The following is a 25,204-nucleotide window of genomic DNA, read 5'->3' on the forward strand; positions in this document are numbered from 1 at the left end:
CCCAGATGCGCCGCGGTCCCGCCGCCCGCGTCCTCCGGGGCGAGAAAAGCTGCTCCACGTCTCCCTGGCCTGTATTAATTATACCGTTCTGTTTCAAGTAAAAAGGAAGGAGACAGCTGAAGTCCATTTTTTCCTTCTATATTTCTCAAGGCCCAAAGTGTTTCAGTGATTATTTGTGGACAATAAATAAACTTCCTGAATACATGGGGAACAGAAGGCACAGAAAGTGATTAAGCTTTTAGGGCCAGATTTTCCAAGCTGCTCAGCAGCCAGCAATTCCCACAGGAGCTCTGCATTTTTGAAGCTCTGATGATTAACACATGAGACAGATCAGGGAAGGGTGATACAGAATTGCTGTTTCTTTATAGATTTCATACACAATGGTGTCAAATAAGAAAATCAGGTCTATTCTGGAAAACATGCATGTTTTCACGTTTAGGCATGTTCTGAACTTCCAGTTGGGACATACATACATACTGAAGAAATGGGATTAGGCACCATGTTAAAAGTTTTCCTTAATTTGGGCCAGAGTCAGGGCCCTGTGTTTCCCTTTCTTTGGCCAATAACATTCTTGACCAGTCCCTGCCTCATGACTGGGTAAGCAGATTCCTTGCTACAGAATGGTATCAGCCACCAGCCAACATGTTCCTTCCTGCATGTAAATGTACCATTTGGGAGATTTGTTTGGATGCTGCTGATCAGCTGCAACATGTGATTAATATTGATTGTAATTATAGTTTAATGAGGTAAATGCACCCAAAGGCACAGACAATGGGCACATGAAATAAATATATATATAATAAGGCTATAATGGTGACTATCCATACTTCAGTTATCAGAATTGCCCTGTTATATTAAACTGGATTGTGTCCCCTGATGTCTATCACATTAAATGTTAACTGTAAGAAGCCATGATTTAAAAGTTGCAATTAATCCCTGTTGTACACAGCTCACTGAGGTTACAGTAAATAGATACAGGATCAATGTGATCTCAGGGAGTGCAGCAGCTAGACTAACATACCTGGAACTGTGAATTGGTGTGAGGAGAGATGTAAAATATACAAAATGGAGTGGATGGTTTGCTGCCTTTCCAAGTATGGCTGGTCAGGTAGAAGACACTACTGTAGCTGTTGTATATGCAACATTAGAGTATGTCACCCAAGAATGCAATTCAATCCCAAACTCATCATTTATTGAACTCTAAAGGGCTGGGCTGGATTAATAATAAGGGGCCTAATACTAATGGGAGAGAAGAGCCTAAGTATGAATTACATATTTCAAAAAATTATGAAGTCACCAAACATGTTTCTATATACACAGTTACATAAATTTAACATGTGTATTCTAGTTTCACTACCCTCAATTCTGCCCCTCCCCCCACACACACTTCAGCTGTGGCAAAGCCATGAATGATGTCATCACAGTTCAAAGCAGGGATATAAGTGACTAGTTGACTACCCGATAAGCCTAGGCTTATCAGGTAGTCGAGTCACTACTTGACTAGTCACTTCCCCCCTTTGCTGCCTCTATATCACAGGCAGCAAGAGGGGGCAGGAAGCAGGAGCTTATACCAGGGGGAGCTGTCTTAAAAGCTGGTTCCCCACAGCACCGTTTCCATGGAGTTTAGGGAAGGTAGAGATGCAGCAGGGAAAATGGCATGAGCTGGGATTAGAAGTCCCGGTTCATGCTAGGTCCCAGAAGCTATGCCTCTGCTTTTTAAATGTAGTAAAAGCCTGGCAGCTTGCTAGCCGCTATTTACCATCCCTAGTTCAAAGACCTGTCAGTTTCATTCTCAATGCTCAAGAAGGACAAAGCACTGAGATGCTCTTGAGTCATGATGGATGAGAGGACATTTTTTACCCTTGTTAGAAGAAAAAAGGAACGTTCTCCACTATAGTTAGTTATTATTAGTGACAAATACAGTGGTTGGGCAGTTTCAACTTTTGGGAAACATTCTGTCACAATGGATTCAGTGATAACTCGATACATTCAAATGGATAAGCTTTTGACATCTCTCTATATTTGAGAATGATATTAATCCAACAAATTGAAGAAAAATTTTAGTAAAATCTAACTGGGAGATCATCTGGGTACTACTGACACAGACATTGGATATGACACTAGACCATGTGTGGGGACTCTGGCTACCACCAGGTGGCTTTTTATTGATGTGGGAGCTAGAGAGCCAGAGGGATCCACTACAGTGTCCTGTCTGTAGCCAACAGCATAAATGCTTTTCCTCTGTATTCATTTGCTCTTCCACAATTAGAATAATAGAACAATAGGACTGGAAAGGACCGCTAGAGGTCGTCTAGTCCAGTCCCCTGCACTTTCAGCTTTCGAATGAGTAAGACAAAACAGAGCTACCCCCTCTTGTGTTCTCTGCCCTCTTAACAAAAAGACTTCATTGAAAATCAGCATCTCAAAAGAACCATCAGGTTTGGATGAGGTTGGTTTACTAAGCTGGTGTAGAATGAAGGATCAAGCAGATGGCAGTCAGGCCTTGTTTCTCCCCTCCCACTTTAGTGTTCACTGGGGAGGAAAGTGAATGAGATTCTACTTATCCAGGTGTGAAAAAGCAGAAGGGACCTAAATCTATTCTTGTGCAAAATCTGTTCTCCCAGACCCTGGCCTGGAGTCAATAAGGCTACAAGTGTAACTGTCCATAGGAATTGGCCTTTGGTCTCATTCCCTTCTCAAATCATAGTCACTCTATGCTTACTCAACGTTTTCCACTTGGAAAGAACCTAGTTTGAATTGGGGCATTTTTTGGAACGAGGTGATAAGAAGGAACTGCTCCCGGGATGCTCTGCTACAGGAGGTGGGCGCGCTCCCAGCTAGGCTCCTGGAGCTCTCCTGCAAGCTGCTGTGCTAAGCTGTGCTTTGTGGCACCCCACACCATGCTGTTCCCCATCCATCACTGTCAAGGAGTGAGCGGGGGCTCCTTCTAAGCCACAGGGGCTGCTTTGCCTTGTCTTTTTGCTGGCAAGAGTTCTTGGGCTCCAGCAGAGCTGTGTGAGCTCACATGGCCCAGCCCTGCCTCCTGACTGAACAGGAAGGCCTGAACCAGTAATGGGAAATCATTTTTTGCAGGGGGGCACTTTAAAAATTCTTGAAGGGGTGGGGCCAGGATGCTTCTAGGCTTCCCCACCCACAGCCCCTTTGCCCCCCCCCCACTTTCCCGCTAGGCACCCATGCCCCTGGTAGTGGAAGGAGACTTCCTGTGCTTCCCCACTCCCAGGCCAATCAGGATGTGTGTGTGGGGGGGGAGGTAACACGCAAAGCCACCTCCTGCCCTGCCAGGAGCATGTGGTGCTTCTAAGTGCCATGTACGCTTCACAGGCAGAGGCAGGGGGAGGAAACTTCAAGCTCTCCCCCCATCCCCAGGGCCTAATTGGCCGGGTGATGGGGAAGCATCAGGGCCTCTGCGGGCTAGAGCAGCCCATCCTGCAGAGGCCCTTTTGCCCACTCCTGGCCTCAAGGGCCAAAGGCTATAGACTTATTAGGGCCCAGGTGCAGTTAAGGATTGTTCAGAAGAGCATGAGTCTCAGTTCCATGAGTGGCGACTCCATGGGTGCTTCAGGGGAAAACATGATTGGTATTGAGCATCCACTGTCAGCCCCTCTATCTGCTCCTCCCACCCGCCAGCAGACCCTGCTGATCAGCATTTCCCCCTCCCCTCTAATGCCTTCCACCCACTCAACAGGTGTTTCACAGTGTACAGGAGGCACAGGTAGAGAGGAATGAGGATGCAACAGGCTCGGAGATGGGGCAGAGATGGGAAGAGTAGAGATGAGAGCAGGAAAAGGCAGGGCAGGGGTGAGGTTTTGGGAGAAGAGGTGAAATGGCTGCAGGGCCAGGGACAGATCACCCCCAGCACATTGGAAAGCCAGCGCTTCTGTTCAGTTAACTGAACCGAGCACACCAGGCACGGCCGGACTCAGTAAAGGGTATGAAGCATCTGACAATGGTTTAAGAAAGGATTTTTAAAAATTGCATTTCATATAAAGTGGCCAAACCAAAACCACAGAGCTAGACAAACACAAGGAAAGTTCAGGTCCAGTAGACAAACCCAAATAGAACACAACACATACAGATAAATGTGGGGAGACAAATACAGCATTAACCAGCTTGCAGAGTCCAATGGATTTGTATTAACCACTCTGTGTACTTCAGAAGCTTGTCTCTCTCACCAACAGAAGCTGGGCCAATAGGTGATATTACCTCCCTTCCTTGTCTCCAGTCCACAGTAAGATGAACACTGACAAATTATACATATTCTTTAAATGATCCTATGGAACTGCTGACTTGGTTTACACTTCATTAAAGAAGATTGCTTTGGGGTATTTCTTCCATGAGTGAATGTTGCACTAATTTGCACAAATGCACTTTTAAAAGTTAACTGTATCATCAAAAAAACCTTTCATTCTTCTCCTTCAATGGTCTGCGCTAACAAACAATAAGAGCTTTATATTCCTTTAATAACAGAGAAAGATTTAAACAGACATTTTGGCACTAGCTGTAGATTCTGAGCTGTGCTGCCTGTTGCACAACTTTCAAAATTATGTATTTATTCAAGGCTGATTGCTTACACTCTGTAAGCATTTTGGAAAGATAAAAGATGATGGTTTTGAGCTGATTGAATTGGGTGAATTGCTCCTTCAGACTGCAAAGCCTGGTAAAATACATTAACATGGCTAGAGAAAGAAAATGTGCTTACTGCATGGATGGGCAAGGACTCTGACTTCATCCACAGCTATGTACCCCGGATGTCCCTTCAAAGACACGGATTCAAATATCACCTGAAACAGTGAAAAAAGCCTTTCTTACAAACACTAGCTGCAGTAGTCATGTTAACATTTGCCCTCTCCCACCCAACACATTGGGGATTCTCCAACTGTCATCCTTGGCAGGGAATAAAGACTGCTTCAATGTATGCAGGCATATCAAGATGTTCCTCTTTTAGGCTTTGCATTGCATTTCAACCCCACTTTGTACAGAAATCGCTAGAGATTTATGACAACGTAATTTACATAGCTACCAGGAACAGAGACATTTATGTCCGTCTTTTCTTTGGTATAAAGACTCACCTGAACTAAGTTTCTATGCTAATCTGAGACCCACTTTGGGAAGTCAATAGTGGACAGTGTTGCTGTCACAGATCCGAACAAGTGGCCCCTTTTGACTAATCACTAAGATTGATGTGAGGGGAATCCAATCCTCTGTGGTCTGGATTCCCCGGGGTATTCCTGATCAGAGACCGACCGGATCCCCAATCTTAGGGTCCCTAGACATATTCTCAGGGCACAGACCTGCTGTCTAGAACCCCTTCCCAAGAACTGGAACAGGCTGCCCAGCTCCTCTAGGAACAGGAGTGAACCCTTAGAATCCCCCATACTTAAATTACACCCTCTACCAGAACTCTGCCCTAAAGCTGTGAAACTTCTGGGTGATGTGGGTATGCAGTCAATACTCATACTCCTTGCATACAGTGTCATACATTTTCTCTTTTAATCTTTATCCTGTAAAGCACAAGAGTATAGATCATACACAATAACCAGCCGCTTAAACCACATGGTCCCTTGTTAGCTTACCCTTCCCTCAGAAGCCCTTGGAAGTCCACCTGGGTCAATGAAAGCAGGTACACAGAGAATTCCGTGCTTTATTCTGGCTGTTCCATACTTGATTCCTTCACCCCACTTGCAGGATCTTGTTCTCTGTTGCCCCACGCTTCCTCTGTTCCTGTGTGTTACTCTATTTAAGCCCCTCCTGGCCTCTTTTGTCCTGGTCATTTTACATTTTTCATAGCCTCCCTGCTCCCTTCTGAGGGATAAACTGGACTGGATTTCCAAGGCTTCAGCTCACCCAAGTGTTTGCCTCTGAAGACAGTAACTGAGTTCTAAGCACACACATTATCTCTGCCTGATCACTGAATGTACCCAAGCAATTTGGGACTGCACACACAAAGGCATCAAGTTACACAGCAGAGCAATAATGGTCTTTTTCTGTAACTCAGAGAATGCTCCTGAGGCACTATATTCAGTTTTGCGCACTTCATTTTCAGACAATGGGAGACAGCCTAGGAGCTCAAAAAAAAGTACAAGAGAAGAAAATCAGGCCAATGCAATTTTTAGGGAAAAGAACTGACTATGTACAATTTGTGTTATAAAAAAATCGAAAGGCTGGGGTGAGAGGAACAAAACTGTTTGCAAATTTTCAAATGGTGTAAACAACAATGGAAAAGAGAAATTTAGCATGGTACAACTACAATAGACAAATGAAAATGCAGCTTGAATATCAGTGTCCCTTCTGGTGACTCTCTGTATAGAGGTAAATTTTACCCACAGAGAACTTTTTTATTAATAGAAAGATTAACTGCTCTATTTTGTCTTTGTATACCTGATCTCTTTCCAATTGACTATAATGTGTCTAACATTCCAAGAACTGAGTGCTAGCAATACCCAAGATAGTCAATTAGAGCATAGTCAATGGGCTTTCCGAATCAAATAGGGCTGGTTTGTTTTGCATCTGGGATCCTAAACCTTTATTTCTACACAAGTTTGTCTACCTCCTTTTCTGTGGATGAAAACACTAAGTCATGGTCAACATTAGAGAGTTATTTCAAAATAACAAGTAAAGTATCCACACTACCAAGCCTGTTGTTTCAAAATAAGGGGCTAGTTATTTCAAAATAATAACTCCTGCTTTCCTTGGGGAATAAACTTATTTCAAAATAATTATTTTGAGAGTTATTATTTCAAAATAAATTATTTCAAAATAATTTCCTAGTGTAGACATACCCTAAGATTTCATGTACCACAAAAATTAGGCCTTTTGAACTAAAAGTCCTGAAAAGACAGCTTCAGCAAAAGCATTTGAAATTGTGTGAAATATAATAATGGAGCAAAGGATTTAAGAAAAGGAAAGGTCCAGTACTGATTAAAGTTACGAACTGAATTTAAATGAGTAGGAACGTACTTAAGGAATAGACTAGCCAAGGTACAATGGCAACAAGATACATTGGTAGCATCAGTTACTGAAGATTTAGGCTAATACCTGCAAGAGAAAACCACATACTGGGGTTACATGTGCAGTTTTGAAAGAGGAAAAGATTCTTGATAAGCCACATGCTGGTTTTCTGGTCCTATAGTCTAATGTAAGCACATAATATGGTAACTCTTGCTTCTGCTCTTTAAAATTATTGAGTCAGTCATTCAAGAAACTTATTATATCAGTCAGGAAGATGTCTCAAAAATTGAATACTACAGCTCCTTTCAAAATTAGACCGCAAACTGTAACCTTAAAGTTATTTTAAGGTTACAGTTTTGTTCCTTTTAACAAAAGAAAGCGAGGTTCATCTGGAAAAATAGGCTGCCCAAAAGGCACCTTAAACCTCAAAGGAACCAGGCTTCCACCTTCAAAAGAACTCTTCTGAGAAGTGTTAGATATTGCCATTAACTATCATGCTAGATCATAGAAGCTTCTGATCACTACTGTTGACTATCTAATGTGTAATGTCCTTTATGCATGCTGTAATGATGATGACTGAGACAACTAGCTCAGGACAACAGCTGCTTACTGAGTTAGCAGTAGTAGTTAGTCCCACACATTCTGCCTTCACCCCTGTGTTTTCTACACCTCTCGATGATCAGAATCTTCAGTATAGTAAATTCATGGAGATTGGGAGAGGTCCTGGATGATAGAAAAAAGGCAAATGTAGTGCCCATCTTTAAAAAAGGAAAGAAGGACACTTCAGGGAACTATAGACCAGTCAGCCTTACTTCAGTCCCAAGAAAAATCTTGGAGGGGAGCCTCAAGGAATCAATTTTGAAGCACTTGGAAGAGGGGAAAGTGAACAGGAATAGTCAACATGAATTCACCAAGGGAAAATCTCAGCTGACCAACCTCATTAGCTTCTATTATGAGGTAATTGACTCTGTGGACATGGGGAAGTCAGTGGATGTGATGTACCTTGACTTTAGCAAAGTATTTGATATGGTCTCCCACAATATTCTAGCCAGCAAGTTAAAGAAATATGGATTGGATAAATGGACAATAAGGTAGATAGAAAGCTGGCTAGACGATCAGACCCAATGAGTGGTGATCAATGGCTCGATATCTGGCTGGTGGTCACTTTCAAGTGGAGTGCCTCCAGGATCAGTTCTAGGGCCGGTTTGTTCCAACATCTTTATTAATGACTGGGATGAGGGGATGGATTGCACCCACAGCAAGTTTGCGGACAACACTGAGCTAGGGGGAGAAGTAGATATGCTGGAGGGCAGGGATAGGGTCCAGAGTGACCTAGACAAATTGGAGGATTAGGCCAAAAGAAATCTGATGAGGTTCAACAAGGACAAGTGCAGAGTCCTGCACATCGGATGGAAGAATCCCAAGCATTGTTACAGGCTGGGGACTGAATGGCTAAGCAGCAGTTCTGCAAAAAAGGACCTTGGGGATTACAGTGGATGAGAAGCTGGATATGAGTCAACAGTGTGCTCTGGTAGCCAAGAAGGCTAATTGCATATTAGGTTGCATTAGGAGGAGCATTGCCAGGAGATCTAGTGATTATTTCCCTTGTTTTGCACTGGTGAGGTCACATCTGGAGTATTGTGTCCAGTTCTGGGCCCCCCACTATAGAAAGAATGTGGACGCATTGGAGAGGGTCCAGTGGAGGGCAACCAAAATGATTAGAGGTCTAGAGCATATGTCCTACGAAGAGAGGCTGAGGGATTTGGTCTTATTTAGTCTGTAGCAAAGAAGAGTGAGGGGGGATTTGATAGAAGACTCCAACTTCCTGAAGGGAGGTTCCAAAGGGGCTGGAGAGAGGCTGTTCTCAGTGGTGACAAATGGCAGAGCAAGGAGCAATGGCCTCAAGTTACAGTGGGGGAGGTGTAGGTTGGATATTAGAAAAAACTGTTTCACTAGGAGGGTGGTGAAGCACTGGAATGGGTTCCCTAGGGAGATGGTGGAATCTCCATCCCTAGAGGTTTTTAAGTCTCGAATTGACAAAATCCTGGCTGGGATGTTTTAGTTTGGGCTGGTTCTGCTTTGGGGAGGGGAATGGACTCGATGACTTCCTGAGGTCTCTTCCAACTCTAGGATTCTACAATTCTATGATTGCAACAGTAGTTGGCAAGCATGCTTCAGAAGATGTCTCACTGTCTGCATGCATCCCTGAACTCCTCATGCTCTATTCCTCCCTCAATTCAAGCTCACAGAATTTCCTTCTCTCTTTGCACATAGACCCCAGCACCAGAGGGTATGATCAGATTTTCTGGAAGGCAGAGGATTGGTCCATGGACCTGGAGGAACCTGAGATGCATGCTGATGTAAAGGCCTATGTCCATGACACATTTTTCCCTAATGGAATTCCTTACTAATTTTAAAGGTTGCAGATTTCAGCCTTTAACACTATTTTGCATTTTAACAAACTGCTTCAAGCTTCACATAAAAAAGAAAATGTAAAGCATTACACTTTCAGAACCTTTCTAAATGCATTTGAGAATAGTAAAATCTAAGTCATTTCATGTTTCTTTCCCAATAAACAGCCCTTACATGTCACTACTGCTTTACACAAAGCATCTGTGTTAGCAAAGTAGCCAAAATACAGCATCTGCTGCACCACAACTGTTTTCTTAAGGCATAGATCAGTAATGTTCCTTGTGCACATCACACTAGCTTTTTCTGACAAACTCCAGAATTGCTCTTGGTGCGTTTTAGAGTTTAGCTCATATTATGGTTCACAATAATTCAGCCATTACATGTATAAACTCTCTGCCAGTTCTCTTATGTTTTTTTCTCGTGATGCAAAACACCATTTTAGGCTGGGAATCCAAGTGAGACAAATTCTGGGGTAGCTATTATAAGTCTCCACCGCCCACATATATATGTCACCACAGAATGTCTCTATAACTCATGTGAAGCTTATGTTGGAATGTCAGCATTGCAAACATGACCTCAGGAAATTGTCTTGGTTACTAGTATTCAGATAGCCTGTCTCTCTAGAGTGTTGACAAGCAGCTGAAGCTTCCAGGGCGAGTCAAGTACAAGGCAGATGTTTCTGGAAAAATTATTTTTGAACAGTGAGATTTTAAAAAACACTTAGAAGAGTTAGATGCTCAATTCCTAGCTTAATAACAAAAATATTGTTTCTGCTGATGACTCCAGGGGTACACCTATGCATCAAGAGTGTCCTCTATGTTTTGTCCAATATGAATTCCATATTTTGATGTGGAGACAAGTTTTCCTAGTTGTCCATTATTTTGAAATGTTCCTTTAAGTGTTCATTGTGAAACAATGGACATGCTTTCAGGCCCCTGCGAATCCATCAGCATTTCCCTGGCATATACTACTAGATTAAAACTGACAGTAGGGTGCAAAGGCTTGTAAAGGAAGGCATATTTCTATGGGCCATGCTTGTGATATGCCACTTCGTGACAACTGGGAGATGAGGAGCCCACCAGGCATCTAGATACTGCCATCTTTCAGCTCGGACTGCCCAAGCGCTCAGGTGTTCCCTAAGGTCAGTGTGAGAATGAATGGGAAGAAAGAGTTACTCACCTTGTGCAGTAACGGTTGTTCTTCGAGATGTGTCCCCGTGGGTGCTCCACTCTGGGTGCTGGTGCGTCCTCGCGCCGGCGACCGGAGACTTTTCTAGCTGTTTCTGCCGCGGCGCGCAGGCGCCGTGGCGCCCTCTAGTGTTGTTCGAACTGAAGGGCGCCTGCGCGCGCGCGGCTCCTCCGTTCCTTCTCTACCCACCAGAGCATCAGGCTCCAAGCAGGGGAAGGAGGGAGGGTAGTGGAGCACCCACGGGGACACATCTCGAAGAACAACCGTTACTGCACAAGGTGAGTAACTCTTTCTTCTCCTTCGAGTGGTCCCCGTGGGTGCTCCACTCTGGGTGACTACACAGCAGTTGTCGGCTCGCGGAGGTGGGTTTGGAGCCGTGTGGTAGTAACTGTAGACAGCACTGCTTGTCCAACCGCCATAGAAGATGCTATCGAGGTGGAGAGAGCATAGTGTTGTGCAAAGGAATGGTCGGATGACCAGGTAGCGGCGTTGCAAATGTCTTGTAATGGTACATTATGGAGAAAAGCGGTCGTGGCAGCCACTGCTCTAGTGGAATGAGCTGTGATAAGTCCAGGTAAATCTTTGTTATATAAAGTATAAGAGGTCTTGATGCAGGATGTAATCCATTTAGAGATTCTTTGAGATGAGACTGCTTGTCCCTTAGATCTATTCGCGTATGAGATGAAGAGTCTAGGCGAGGCCCGCCATGGTCTCGTGCGATCTATGTAAAACGCCAAAGCTCGTCGGACGTCGAGAGTGTGCCACACGGCGTGGGACGGTTCAGTGTGTGGTTTAGGAAAGAATGCAGGTAAGTGTATGGGTTCATTCACGTGGAAGGGAGAGAGTACTTTGGGTAGGAACTTAGGGTGGGGTCTAAGTACCACCCTGTCCTGTAAAAACACAGTATACGGGGGGTCAGCCATCAGAGCTGCAAGCTCACTCACCCTCCTACTGGAGGTGATGGCGACTAGGAAAGCCACCTTCATCGACAAATGAGAGAACGAGCAGGTTGCTATCGGCTCGAACGGGGGTTTTGTGAGGCTTTTGAGGACATGGTTCAGGTCCCAAATGGGGACTGGCGGACGAACCGGAGGAAAGGTGTTCTGCAGGCCTTTGAAGAAGCGCTTGGTTATTGGGTCAGTGAGGAAAGAAGAGCTTGGAGGGTGATGGTGAAAAGCTGCTATGGCCGCGGCATGGACCTTAATAGTACTAAGTGCTAGACCGGAATGTTTCAGAGAGAGTAAGTAGTCCAATAAGTCATGTATTGGAGCAAGGTGTGGTGGGTCTGCATGAGTCTGAGCATACCATCGGGAAAAACGCGTCCACTTGTAGCGGTAGGTCTTCCTAGTAGAGCGTCTGCGACTATTAATTAATATGTGCCTTACTTGTTCTGAGCAGGCAGTTTCGGCATCATGGAGCCATGAAGGAGCCAAGCGTGGAGCTTCAGCCTGGTGATGTCCGGGTGAAGGGTTTGACCGTGATCTTGTGAGAGGAGGTCGCAGCGTGGAGGGAAGGGATACGGTTCTGCTATCATCATTTTGAGGAGGTAAGGATACCATGTTCGTCTGGGCCAAGCAGGTGCCACCAAAATCACGCGTGCCTGACTCAATCTGATCTTGTCTAGGACTCTGTGCAGGAGTGGGAGGGGGGGAAAGGCGTAGAGAAGGGAGGCGTTCCATGCGATGGAAAGGGCGTCTCCGAGGGAATTCCTGCCCAGGGCTCCCCTGGAGCAGTAGAGGTGGCACTTGCGATTGTTCTTTGTAGCGAAAAGGTCCACTTCTGGATGGCCCCAAAGACGGAAGATCGGTGTGAGGGCGCGTTTGTCGATCTCCCACTCGTGCTGGTCCATGAATGTGCGACTTAAGGTGTCTGCTGTGACATTGAGTATTCCGGGAAGGTATACTGCAGAGGGGGTGACCCCATGGGATAGGCACCATGTCCAAAATTTGGTGGCTTCCGAGCATAGAGAAGGGGAGCGAGCGCCACCCTGACGGTTGATGTAATACATGCATGTGGTATTGTCCGTCATAATGGTGATGGTCTTGTGAGCTATGTGCTGAGTGAAATGCTGGCATGCGTATCTGACTGCCCGTAGCTCGAGAATGTTGATGTGGAGTGCTTGCTCTACGAACGACCATTTGCCTTGGGCTGTGATGGTTCCCAGATGAGCCCCCCATCCCATGAGTGATGCGTCTGTTATGAGTGTTAGAGTAGACGCTGGACGTTGAAAGGGGACACCGTGTAGCATGTTTTGAGGGGTTGTCCACCAGAGCATGGAGTTGATAACGCGAGGTGGGATCGCAACATGCTTGCTCATTTGGTCTCTGAAAGGTTTGTATACCGTAGCGAGCCAGGACTGAAGGGGCCTCATGTGGAGTCTGGCGAGATTGACGACGTAAGTCGTAGAGGCCATGTGCCCTAGGATTTTGAGGCAATGGCGGATCGTGACAGTAGGTGCCGCCTGTGTTGCTCGGACAAGGTCGCATATCGTTGCGAACCTGTGATCGGGAAGAGTGGCCCTTGCTGTGATTGTATCGAGGAGGGCGCCTATGAATTCCAGTTTCTGTGTGGGACGCAAAGTGGATTTTGCGTAATTTATGTGGAACCCGAGACTGAGTAGAAGGTCTATTGTGGTGTCTGTCATGGCCTTTGCTTCTTGGAAAGACGCAGCTTTTATGAGGCAATCGTCCAGGTATGGAAAAATTATGATGCCTTGGCGTCGGAGAAAGGCCATTACGACTGATAGAGTCTTGGAGAATACCCTGGGAGCCGTAGAAAGGCCAAACGGGAGTACTCTGTATTGGTAATGTTGGGTACCCACTATAAATCGTAGAAAGCGTCTGTGAGCAGGATGAATTGTAATATGGAAGTACGCGTCTTGAAGGTCGAGAGCCGAAAGCCAATCGTGTTGGTCGAGAGAGGGAATGATAGTTGAAAGGGTAACCATCTTGAAACGGTGGTATGCGATGTATTTGTTGAGGCGCCTGAGATCTAAAATGGGACGCCAGCCTCCTGTCTTCTTCTGGGTTAGGAAGTACGTCGAGTAGAATCCCCGGCCGCGGAATTGTGTTGGTACGTGTTCTACTGCGCCCAGTTGAATGAGGCGTGAGACTTCCTGTAGGAGTGCGGTTTCGTGAGAGGGGTCCCTGAAAGAGGGAAGGGTAGGAGGGTGGTTGGGCGGGGTAGAGGTAAAGGGGATGACGTAGCCAGACTGGACTAGATTCAAAACCCACTTGTCCGAGGTAATGAGGGACCATTGGTGGAAAAAGGCTCGGAGGGGGTAATGAAATTGAAGGGTAGCTATCGGGAGGGTCGACGGATTGGCCTCCTGGCTCTCGACCAGGCCTTCAAACCTGCTGCTTGCCAGCCGGGGGATGAGGTGTGGCATGTTGCTGTTGACGCTGAGGTCTACGGCGAAGTGGTCTTTGTTTACGGAAATCGTATTTGGGCTGTTGACGGAATGGTTCCCTGGGTCGTTGGTAAGGCTGATATCTATTCCTTCTAAAAGGAGGAGTGTACATTCCTAGAGTTCTAAGGGTTGTACGGGAGTCCTTCATAGAATGTAGCACCTCATCAGTCTTGGATGCAAATAGATTGGTGCGATCAAAGGGTAAATCCTCGACCTTTTGTTGAAGGTCCCTAGGGACGCCAGAGGGTTGTAACCATGACATTCGGCGTAGGACTATTGCGGAGGCTGTAATTCGAGCCGCAGTGTCTGCCACGTCCATGGCTGACTGTAAAGCTGTGCGTGAAATGGCCAGGCCCTCCTGCATAATGCTACGGAGGGTTGGGCGTTTATGCTCCGGGAGATGTTGAAGAAGGTCCTGGAGCTTCGCGTAATTGGCATTATCATAGTCTGCCAGCATAGCGGTATAATTGGCCGCTCTAAGGAGTAGTGTGGAAGAAGAATAGACCTTTCGGCCCATAATGTCCACCTTTTTGTGATCCCTGTCTTGTGGGGTTGATCTTAAATTAGGCTGTTTACCCTTGTGTCGGACCGAATCTACTACCAGGGAGTTAGGGGGTGGATGGGTGAACAGAAAGTCCATATCCTTGGGAGCGATAAAATATTTGCGGTCTACTCTCTTGTTTGTTGGTGTAATGGACGCTGGCGTTTGCCAAATGTTGTTGGCTGGGTCCATAATAGCCTCATCCATCGGGATGGCGATTCTGGTAGCTGTTGGGGGTTGAAGTGAGCGGAGAAGTCGATATTGTTTGACCTGGACCTCCTGAAGATCTTTTTCTTGAGCTAGTGCTACTCGTTTAAAGAGCTCTTGAAACTTTTTAGTGTCATCTCCCGACGGTGGGGCATCAGTGGTGACCGCTTCGTCTGGGGAGGAAGAGGAGTTATGCATCGGAGATCTGGTCTCGCCGTCAGAAAGTGAATCATGGCCATCTGAAGGAGCAGGAGAGTTTGGCTCTGTAGCTGATGTGGTAGCAGGAGGAGAGGCTGGAGGTGGCCTAGAGACTGTAGATGAGGGTCGGTGGTGAGACCTCTTTGGGTGTGGACTCCACGGTTGCCATTGTGTGGCGTATGGCGGTGGTGGATATGGGTATTGGTGTGGATACCATTGGTGCGGGGGGGGGAGGGTATGCGTACTGAACCGCAGGCATTTGCCAGGATGGAAGTCTTTGAGACGGGCTGGAATGTTGTGATGAGAATCTGCTTCTAGGTTCGGTTCCGATGCCACTAGCTGAAGAATGGTGTGATCTGGTAGAATGGATGGAGGAAGCCGGGGATGGCGGTGCCGACGAGGTGTGACTCCGCACCGGGGATCGGTACCGGCTTCGGCTTTGAGAGGGTGCCGAGCGGTGCGGTTTCGGCGGTGATGTCGGTGCCGACGTACCTCTCTGCACCGAGGTTTTACTGGATAGGCTTTCGGTGCGGGCTTTCTTCGGTGCAGGGCCCGGTGCCGTTAGGTGTTGTTTCGGTACCGAGCGCTCCATAGACGGTGCCGTCGGAGCCGATGACGGCTTAGGTGCCGAAGCGGCCGGTGCCGTTGCCTTTTGATTCGGCTCAGAATGAGCTCTCTTATGCGGTGCCTGCGTCTTAGACCGCGGCGCACCGGAGGTTCCCGGCATGTCCACAGTGCTCACCGGCGATCCTGAGGACATAGCTGAGGCCGGAGGGAGAGCAGATTTTGGTGTTGCGGAGGAAGAAGGGGTAGGAGGCTGATCTTTCTCCATACCCTTAGCTTGCTGAGGCGAGTCGTCTGAGGAGGGACGGAGCGACTTCTCGTATAGGAGAGTCGTGAGTCTGTTGGCTCTGTCACGTCGCGCTCTAGCTGTTAACTTAGAGCAGTGCTGGCACTTCTGCGTCTGGTGTGCCTCCCCGAGACACTTAATGCACGCAGAGTGTCCGTCGGACGCCGGCATGGCGTCCCGACATGATTCGCAGCGCTTAAAGCCCGGCGAGCCGGGCATGAAGGGCTGGGGAACAAGCGGCGAACCGCAACCGGGGAAAAACTTTTTTTTTTTTTTTTTTTTTGGGTTTAACTGGTTAGGGGGGGTCTAAGAACTTGGATAATGAGGAAAGAGGGGGTTAAAAACGATAATTTTAACTGTTTTTCTCTGACAGATTTGGCAGAGAGAGAGCTCCGTCTGCTGCCGAGGACGGTAGAGAAGGAACTGAGGAGCCGCGCGCGCGCAGGCGCCCTTCAGTTCGAACAACACTAGAGGGCGCCACGGCGCCTGCGCGCCGCGGCAGAAACAGCTAGAAAAGTCTCCGGTCGCCGGCGCGAGGACGCACCAGCACCCAGAGTGGAGCACCCACGGGGACCACTCGAAGGAGAACAAAGTTTCTCATCTCCTTTTTTGGAGCACACAAATCTTCCTCGGTCTATTCTTAATTTCCTCCAATTAATATAGCAAGACTTGGAATATCCATTGATTTATAAGCCATCATACAGACGGTTTGTACGCTCAGATATGGTGAATCTCTGAGGTTTAAAAGCCACTCTGAGAGGAATGGAAGTTTGAGCAGAGTGGGAAAGTCTGGAAGAACCTAAACACACATACACACACACACACACACACTTTGCAAGAAGCTTGAGAGGTTTATTTATACTGAGAATTCTTGGTGGGGCCTAGTTCTGTCTTTTAACCTATTTCTAGAGCACCTACTACATGCTGGCTTGAACATTCTGAAACATTGTCAGTAGCTCCTAAGCGACTTTTGAAATTATTTGTATCTCTTGGAACAGTAATTGAAGTGGTGGTACATGGGTCAAATGATTTCCTCTGAACTAAAAAAAAAACATATTGCCTTATTTTCTATCCTTGGAGTATCCCGAAATAGCTATCCCGTGTCTTCACAGCAAGCCCGTTAGTTTGGGCTCACTATTCCAATGTCCCCGTAAACCTCATTCCACGTTTACGAGTAAGGGACGTTTCTAAATTTGGCACTGTGTAGACAGCACCAAACTATTTAATAAGCTATTTCGAAATAAGATTGAAATAAGATACACAATTTACATAGCTCTAATTGCATGGCTTATTTCGAGCTACCGTGCAGTGTAGCCCAACCCCAATAGAAAGGAGTAGCTCATAGTCTCAGATTCAGACTGGAGGACACTTACCTCCTCAGTCACTAGGAAAGCTATGCGGTTAGAAAAAAATCATATTGCAATGCAGTAATGTGCACTTTGTCTTTATGTATAAATGAATAACCAATACTACCTTCCAGTGGATGGTAATGATTTCCTTGCTAATTGTGGGGACGATTTGTGTCACTTAGATATTGAACTGATATGCCAATGCAACCAGATAGACTAACATAAGTGACATCAGTTATGCCCCGTAAGTGCCAACAAAAATACAGCAGATAAAGACTGAATTGTAAGCAAAGTCCAATAAGCCTGATTTTCTACTAACGTGCACTATATTCATTTATACCTGAACTAATCAAATGTGAGAACTAGGATATCAGTGCCAAGACAAAGCTCCTTGTGTACCGCGCAGTGGTGGTTCCAACACTGCTGTATGCATGTGAAACCTGGACAACATATGAGCGTCACTTGAAGATACTTGAACAATATCATCCACGTTGCCTCAGGAGAATCCTAACTATCCCTTGGGAGGACAGGCGCACGGACACTAGCGTCTTGGAAGAATCAAACATGACCAGCATTGAAGCTATCATCATCTACCAACAACTTTGCTGGACTGGTTATGTAGTCCAGATGCCCAATCAGTGCCTCCCAAAACAGATTCTGAAGGAAGGACGGAGGAGCACTGGGGGCCAGAAGAAACAATTTAAGGACATGTTGAAGGCAAACATGAAAAAGTGCAGCATTGGTGTCGACACTTGGGAGAACCTTGCCCAGTACCATCCCCAGTGGAGAGTGGTAATCTGTGAGGGTATGGCACAATTTGAGAGATCCTGCCTCAGTGCAGATGAAGAGAGGAATAGAAGGAGTAAAGAGCTACAAAAACTGCCCTGCATTCCTCCAATTACCACCAGCATCTGCCCCTTCTGCAATACGATCTGCAGCTCCAGAATTCAGCTGGTCAGACATCAACGGATCCACAAATAGGAGGGTGACAGGAAGACGTCCTCCTACTCTTTATCAAGTGACTGCTGAGAGAGGACATAGCATCATTCAGTTAGATTCCAGCAGGTTGCATTTAACACCCACTTTGCACTGGGATTAATTATGGCAAAACCTCTCAGTATTAAAACATCTGCAAATGCATTATTTACAGCAGAAAATTAAATATTCACTTATTCAGAATACTTTACAGGTAGTGCAAAGTCCAGCTTACTTGTTATGTAGGTCCAAATTCAAAATGCCTACTTTCCTCACCAAACCCACAGTCAGCATCTGTGCTCAATACAACACACTGTCAATAAATCTTAAAAGAACTCAGAAAGTACAGGCACACTTTTCTCAGGCAAAAAGTACTCTTTTAAATCACACACTCACTCTGCTTACTCCAAATAATCTCACTTTGAATTAGCAGTTGCAGGTTCCTAGCGTCTGCACTCAGCACAAGGCCTAGATCCAAGAGGGATAACATGCTTTGTCCTTGGTATTTTGGAGCTAAATAAAATTGCTGATTATACAAGATGGCTTTGGCCTCACCCCCCATGTGGACCCCTCCAAACACTCTTTTGCCATGACGTCTGCAAAACCACTATACAGTGGTTAGGGCTTTGGTGTGCTAATACCCAGGGCTTGACAAACGGCAGTGAAATCTACTTGCCAGCCCCGCATTGCGCATGTGCACACCGCTGGTAAACAGGGCAACCAGCTGAAATCTACTCACCATGGGTAAGTAGAAACAGCGATTCGTTGAGCCCTGCTAATACCAATATTAGTATCTCATCATTTCCTTCTCCTCCCCTGTTAGTTAGTCTATATGGGTATGTCTACACTGCAGAGATATTTCAGGATACTGGAAGTATTCTGAAATAGCTATTCCATGTCTACTGAAGCAGCCCCTTATTTCAAAATAGATTTCGAAATGATGGGCAGCTTATTCCAACATCCCAGTAATCCTCATTCCATGAGGGTTAAGGGGCATTTCAGAATAGCGAGTTATTTAAATAAGCTATTTTGAAATACACTCAAAATAAGCTACATGATTTGCATAGCTCAAATTGCACAGCCTATTTCAAGCTAAGGGTGCTGTGTAGACACACCCTGTTTGATTGTTTCCTGTCTCTTTTCTTGTCTTGCACTGAAATCTCTCTGAAGAAGGGCCCATATTTTTGTTCTGTGTTTGTACAGCACCCAGCACAGTAGAGTCCTGATCCATGACTAGGTATTACTTGTAATTATGCAGTTTCAAAAAAGTGACAAATTGTGCTCTCCCTGCAAATGACTCTTGTGGTATCTGCTTTGGAGTCAACCAATGCAGCAAAAAGACCATTAACCTTTCCCCCTCTCCATGCTGTGCTCTGTATTCTGCAGACATCTCCCCAACTGTTTATAAGACAGCACTTCAAAAATACCCTGGCTTAGATTTTGAAAAAAATCACAGCCATCCCGTTATTAAAAGCATGGGGGGGAAGAAAGTACCATCTGCTGTTGTCAGCCCATTCAGCTGTGGAATGTTATCTGCCTTTTGCATAACCTTTTTTGCATAATCCCATTTGTACCTCTGGTCTGCAATTTATGTACCTCTCCTACAATGCATAGTGGACAGTTCCTGGCCATTCGTTTTTGTCTTTGATAGAACAATGAAAGTATTGTTCATGTCACTTAAGAAAAAATAAGCACACTCATTTAATTAAGACTAAGAAAGTGCATAGAAAAGAGTTTGGAATAGGCCACATGATGGTGCAGTAAACAGGTGGCTGCAAAATGAATGTAGTAAAATATAATTGAAACCTTCAGCTATAATGAGTTTCTCCTGGAAAAGTGGGCAAAGTCCAAAGCATAGCTTGCACATTCCTAATAAAGTTTCACTTCACTTATCCCCTAAAATTGCATATTTGTGCTTCTGCATAAATAAAATTGCAGCATTTCTGTTGCCCAGCACAGATACTCCCTGATCTTACAAAACCAGCTGACTCCCAACTCCCCACCAGACAGCACAGCAGCTGCTCTCTCTATCTCACTCCCTTCTTCGGATGAACAGCTTCTTTTGGATAAATAGTCCTGAACCACCCACTTCCCTTGTTCCTTTAGTGAACCACTCCCGAAAAGCAGAGAGCTACCTGCACTTGAGAGTACAGAATTTATCTTCTGCTTAAAAATAGCCCTTTTAGGGTATATCTACACAGCAACATCAACACAGCAATAACTAGTGTTATTCTGAAATAACTTAGTCCGCATCTACCTAGCAGGCAGTTATTTCGAAATAATGTCAAAATACTGTCAAGCTGGAGAACTTCTTACTCCGACTTCTGTAAAGGTACGTCTAGACTACATGCCTCTGTCGCCAGAGGCATGTAGATTAGGCTACCCGACAGAGTAAAATGAAGCGGCGATTTAAATAATCGCCGCTTCATTTAAATTTACATGGCTGCCGCGTTGAGCCGACAAACAGCTGATCAGCTGTTTGTCGGCTCAGCGCGATAGTCTGGATGCTCCCCTGCCGACATCAAAGGGAGTTGTCGACAACCCAGGTATGCCTCATCCCAGGAGGCATACCTGGGTTGTCGACAACTCCCTTTGATGTCGGCAGGGGAGCGTCCAGACTATCGCGCTGAGCCGACAAACAGCTGATCAGCTGTTTGTCGGCTCAACGCGGCAGCCATGTAAATTTAAATGAAGCGGCGATTATTTAAATCGCCGCTTCATTTTACTCTGTCGGGTAGCCTAATCTACATGCCTCTGGCGACAGAGGCATGTAGTCTAGACGTACCCTAACTCTCATTGTACGAGGAATAAGGGAAGTCGGAGGTAGGGTTGGCAGGTGTCCGGTATTGACCCAGACAGTCCGGTATTTTCGGCTCCTGCCTGGTAAAAAAATTCAGAGAATACTGGACACCTGAGATGTCCGGTATTCTCTGAATTTTTCCCTGGCTATGAGGTGAAAATGCTGGGCACCTGGCAACCCTACAAACATTCAGCGCCCAACTGCCCCCCTCCCCCAGCCTCCAACACCCCCAGCCCCATGCTTACCTGGTTCACAAGGTTGCCAGCACAAAATGGCTGCCAGCTAAAAGATCTAGGGAAAGCCATGCTTTCCCCTGGGTCTTAGTGCTCAATTTCTCCCCTGTTCCTATCCCTGCACTTAAAGGGGACATGCTATTTTTATGTTAATGCTGTTTTTTTTTTTTTTAATTTAAGTCCTTGGAGGTTTTTTTTTTTTTGTTGCTCAACAACTTTGGTCTCCCTCCCCCAACAGAATTTTTTCCAGGTGGGTTTTTTTTGGGTGGGGGAGGGGGGTGTTCAGTATTTTTGTTTCAAACATCTGGCAACCCTAGTCAGAGGAAGAGTGCTCTATTTCTAAATAAGTACTGTGTAGATGCTCCCAATTTTGAAATAAGCCATACAATTGGCATAGCTCAATTTGCGTAGCTTATTTCAAGTTCAGCCCTGTTGTGTAGACTCCCCCTTAGTGTGGAAACTGGATTAGGTAAGTGAAGCCAAAGTCTGTTTGGGAAAGACTAATAATGAGACAACTATGAAATTCCAGACACCTGTGGATTTAATCAGCATTTCTACAATCTGTCCCCCAAGCAACTATCTGATGGCAATGGAAAAACTCTCATTAACGGCTGATGGTGTCCCGCTGGCAGCAGTGGCTCCTGGGGGTTCCTCTCAGCCCTATATGAAAGAGCCATGATCCAGATAAGGCTATGGTAAGGTGCTCTTACTTGAAGCAGGAGCTTGAACAGCAGTAGAATGAGACCATCCACTTGCTCCTTGTGCTAGGGGTGCTCACTGTTACATCTCCACTGTCCACAATCTGCCTGGAATACCAGAAGGTCAAAGCATGTCATTTAAGTTCAGGATTGGTATACCACGCACCTCACAATCTACGATTTAAGAAACTTGATTCTTCTTCTCCAAGTATAATTCCCTGCTCATCTGAGGCTGGCTGCTGGGAAGGGTCTCTCTAGTTTCACAAACCAGGACTAGAGCAGGATGCAGTTTGTATGCTGCTCATACTGCTGTTCCCAGCAGACAAGTGTCCATAACACAGAAATCACCATTATTGATAGCAACTGGGATTCAGATGCTCTAACTTTCCGGCAAGGTGCCTTCCAGTAATGAAAGGGACCTGGGCTCTTAGACTAGCAAGGCTATCAATCTTGGTAGGATCTGACAGATGTAATTCCAACCTACCTCCCACTTAACAGGGAAAGGGAGAAAAGCTTGAGACACCGAAGAAGGGATTACTCTAGAACTAAAGGGAAGGAGGCTGCTAGGCAGCTGAGGCAAAACTATGCCCTTTCGCTACACATATTCCACTTCATTTAGCCAGTTTTCAAAATGGTAAAAAAAAAATCAATCCAAAGATGGCCCTACTGCTGCAAGTTAAAATCAGAAATGCCAACAGGAGAAGGGAGGACTCAGGAAAAAAAACCAAGCAGATGAAGAAGAGTCCACTCAGATTAGGAACCTGAGCCAAGCTTTCAAAAACAAAACAGCAGGGCAAATGCAAAGGTGAGTGATCAGATGTCAAGTGCTCTTCCATGTGATCAGCTGGGTTGCATGTGCAAGCTGAGTTAAGTAGGTGTAGACAGCTAGTTTAATGTCTACCTATACATTTACATACATGTTTACCCAATTTTAGGATGATCCATATAAGTGCTGGTAGCAGGGTTTATATTTCCTTATTCTTAGAACACACAGGTACTGACCAACAAGTGGCTCAAGGAAGCCCTCCCGCCAGAAGCAGAAAGCCTTCGAAAGCAAGAGTTTTCAAAAAGCAGCAAGCAGGATGCCTGGAAGTTTCCTCCATTGAGAATTTCCATAGGCCAACCTAGTTCTAAAATGAAGATTTGTACTTAGATAAGCACCACTCAAAAAAGGATGTCAAAGCAGGCCAGCCATCCACAAAGGAAGCCTCACAGCACTAATTAGGCACATAACCATTTGCCTCATTCTACAGATGAGGAAGCTCAGACAGAGAGGTTGCCCCAAAGAGAGTCACCAAGTAGCAAAGGCTGGGTGAGACTCCAGGAATCCTGTCCCTCAATCAGACAGCCAGTCAGGTCCCATAATTCTTCCCCTAATGTCTGCACACAGTGTTGTTCTCATCTAGTGGCCTCTTTAGGACAACTGCCTTCACAGGCCAGTCAGCCCTCCAGCCAAGAAAGGGTTAATTCACCTCCCTTCCAAGGTAACAAAATGTCCAGGCGCCATCCCAAAAATTCGCTTTGAGCCCTTTCCTCATCCCCTTTCCTTTCTCCAGCTCTGGTACTGATTAGGGATATGAAGCACTAGTCGCTCTCCCCCCTTGCTGCCTCTGTCAAAAAGAGGCAACAAGGGGAGGGGAGAGAGTGGATATTCAAAGCATCAGCACCACATGGAGCCTGGGATCAGCTAGTGACTCCCCCGATGACCCTGGGCTCTGTGCGGCACTGCCGCTTTGAAATGCTGCACGGAGCCTGATGTAGGGCTCCCCGTGGTATTTCAAAGCGGCAGCACTGCACAGAGCCCGAGATCAATGGGGGAGTCCCCAGCTGACCCCAGGCCTCATGCAGCACTTTCATCTTTGAAGGCAGAGGCGTCCTATCGATTAATCTAATAGTCGATGCAAAATGCATCAACTATTTGATTAGTCAATTACTTGCAATTTAACATCCCTAGAACTGAGTACTGAGTATTATCCTGCCTACTTTATGTCTTCCTAAGGCCTCTAGCATCTTAATCCTTCACAGGAGCAAGCAAGCAACTCAGCCAGCAGCTTCTCTCTGCTTGACTCTCAAGCTATTTGTAAGGCCCATCTCTCTGTTATTATCTGACCCTTCCTTAGTCTCACAGAGTAATAAAGAAAACTTGTCTAACTGACATTTACACTGCCACCATTTATCTACTCCAGAGTGCACTCCTCTGGATCTCAGAGTCCTAAATGCTTGTTTGTGTGGGTGCATTTGAAGGTCTGCAGCTGGAGTGGAGACAGCACTGTGCAGCTTGTGTGTCTGTTAGTCCAGGCAGGCAATAACTACAAAATCCCTCTGCCACTGGAGCAGGTCCCACCAAATGCCAGCAGTTCTGGTTCCCTGGACCTCTGGTCCACTCTGCCTCTTTTTTTGGACCCAGAATCAGTCGGTCTTCTGTGCTCTGTCCCAGGCAGCACTTCCCCAAACAGCCATAGTTACTTACATTTACTTTCATGCAGGTTCTTCCCAGCCACCAGCACAGCCAGGGTTTCTCTCCTCCAGGGACAGTCACCAACAGCCCCTGAAGCAACCTGCTAGATCAAAGCCGTAGCAGACTTGCAGTAACAGGCTCTAGCTTCCAACAGCAGTTCCTGGACTGGAAAAGGCTCCACACCAGCAATCTGTCTATTTTCTCCAAATTGGAGCTCAGCAACTCTCCCTGCACTGCCTGGAAGAGAGTAACAGTTTTCCTTCCTTTTTCCCAAGGGCTCATGAGAGTTGTAGTCTCTCAGGCTAGATTGTAGCACAAAGGATCCTCCCGGTAAAAGTCAAAGGCTCCTATAGAAAAATGAGCCTTCACCCCTTTCCTGCTTTTAATAGGGTGAGAATTCTTGACACATTGTAACAATTGCTCCAATAACGTACAGGAATAAAAGTACTGTTATTTCAGAACTAACCTTTATGACATTCTTTATGACATAACCCAGCCCTAAACTCAACGCAACAGAGCACATCTTTGGGGGAGGAAATATTACAAACACATACCTGATAGAAGTGTGGCCAGAATGTACTGATGGCAAGCTCTGCCTTCACCCAACCTTCCGTAACAATCCCTGACACATTCCAAATAGGATTGCCCTGTGGCCCACCATTAACCTTTACGTAGACATTCAATGAGCCAGGACTGGAGCGGTCTCTACTAGACAGGTAGTAATGAAAATCAATGCAGTGAGTGTCATTTTCCTTCAAGGTGGGCAACAGTAAGTGAGCTTTCTGCCCAGACGCCCGTCCAGAGCTATTCACCATCATGAAGGAACCTAGAGAGAAAGAAAAAAGGGACAAGGGAAGAGAAGAGGGTTTTTAATTTTATTTTATCTCACAAATTGTATCATATAAGCAAATGATTCT

At 45.9% G+C, this 25,204-nt stretch overlaps 1 protein-coding gene and 1 long non-coding RNA gene across 5 annotated transcripts in view; one reads left to right on the plus strand and one right to left on the minus strand.

The window, feature by feature from the left end:
- PTPRT (protein tyrosine phosphatase receptor type T) overlaps positions 1–25,204 on the minus strand; it is a 1,034,103-nt gene that overhangs the window by 691,885 nt on the left and 317,014 nt on the right. For 3 of the 4 annotated variants that reach the window (XM_075901347.2, XM_075901351.2, XM_075901348.2), the window contains exons 3-4: positions 24,842–25,113; positions 4,721–4,802 (exon numbers count right to left, since the gene is read on the minus strand). In XM_075901347.2, coding sequence (XP_075757462.2) covers positions 4,721–4,802; positions 24,842–25,113 — 354 coding nt within the window. Of the gene's footprint in view, positions 1–4,720; positions 4,803–5,594; positions 6,029–24,841; positions 25,114–25,204 lie in introns of those variants that run through there. The other variant, XM_075901353.2, reaches the window with a different exon arrangement.
- LOC142818868 (uncharacterized) lies at positions 10,862–16,363 on the plus strand. Its single transcript, XR_012896567.2, has 3 exons — positions 10,862–11,377; positions 11,968–12,115; positions 16,148–16,363. It is a non-coding gene; the product is annotated as an uncharacterized LOC142818868 (long non-coding RNA).

Source organism: Pelodiscus sinensis, chromosome 17, assembly GCF_052426305.1.
Source record: "Pelodiscus sinensis isolate ZL-2025 chromosome 17, ASM5242630v1, whole genome shotgun sequence".
NCBI classification, from domain to species: Eukaryota; Metazoa; Chordata; order Testudines; family Trionychidae; genus Pelodiscus; species Pelodiscus sinensis.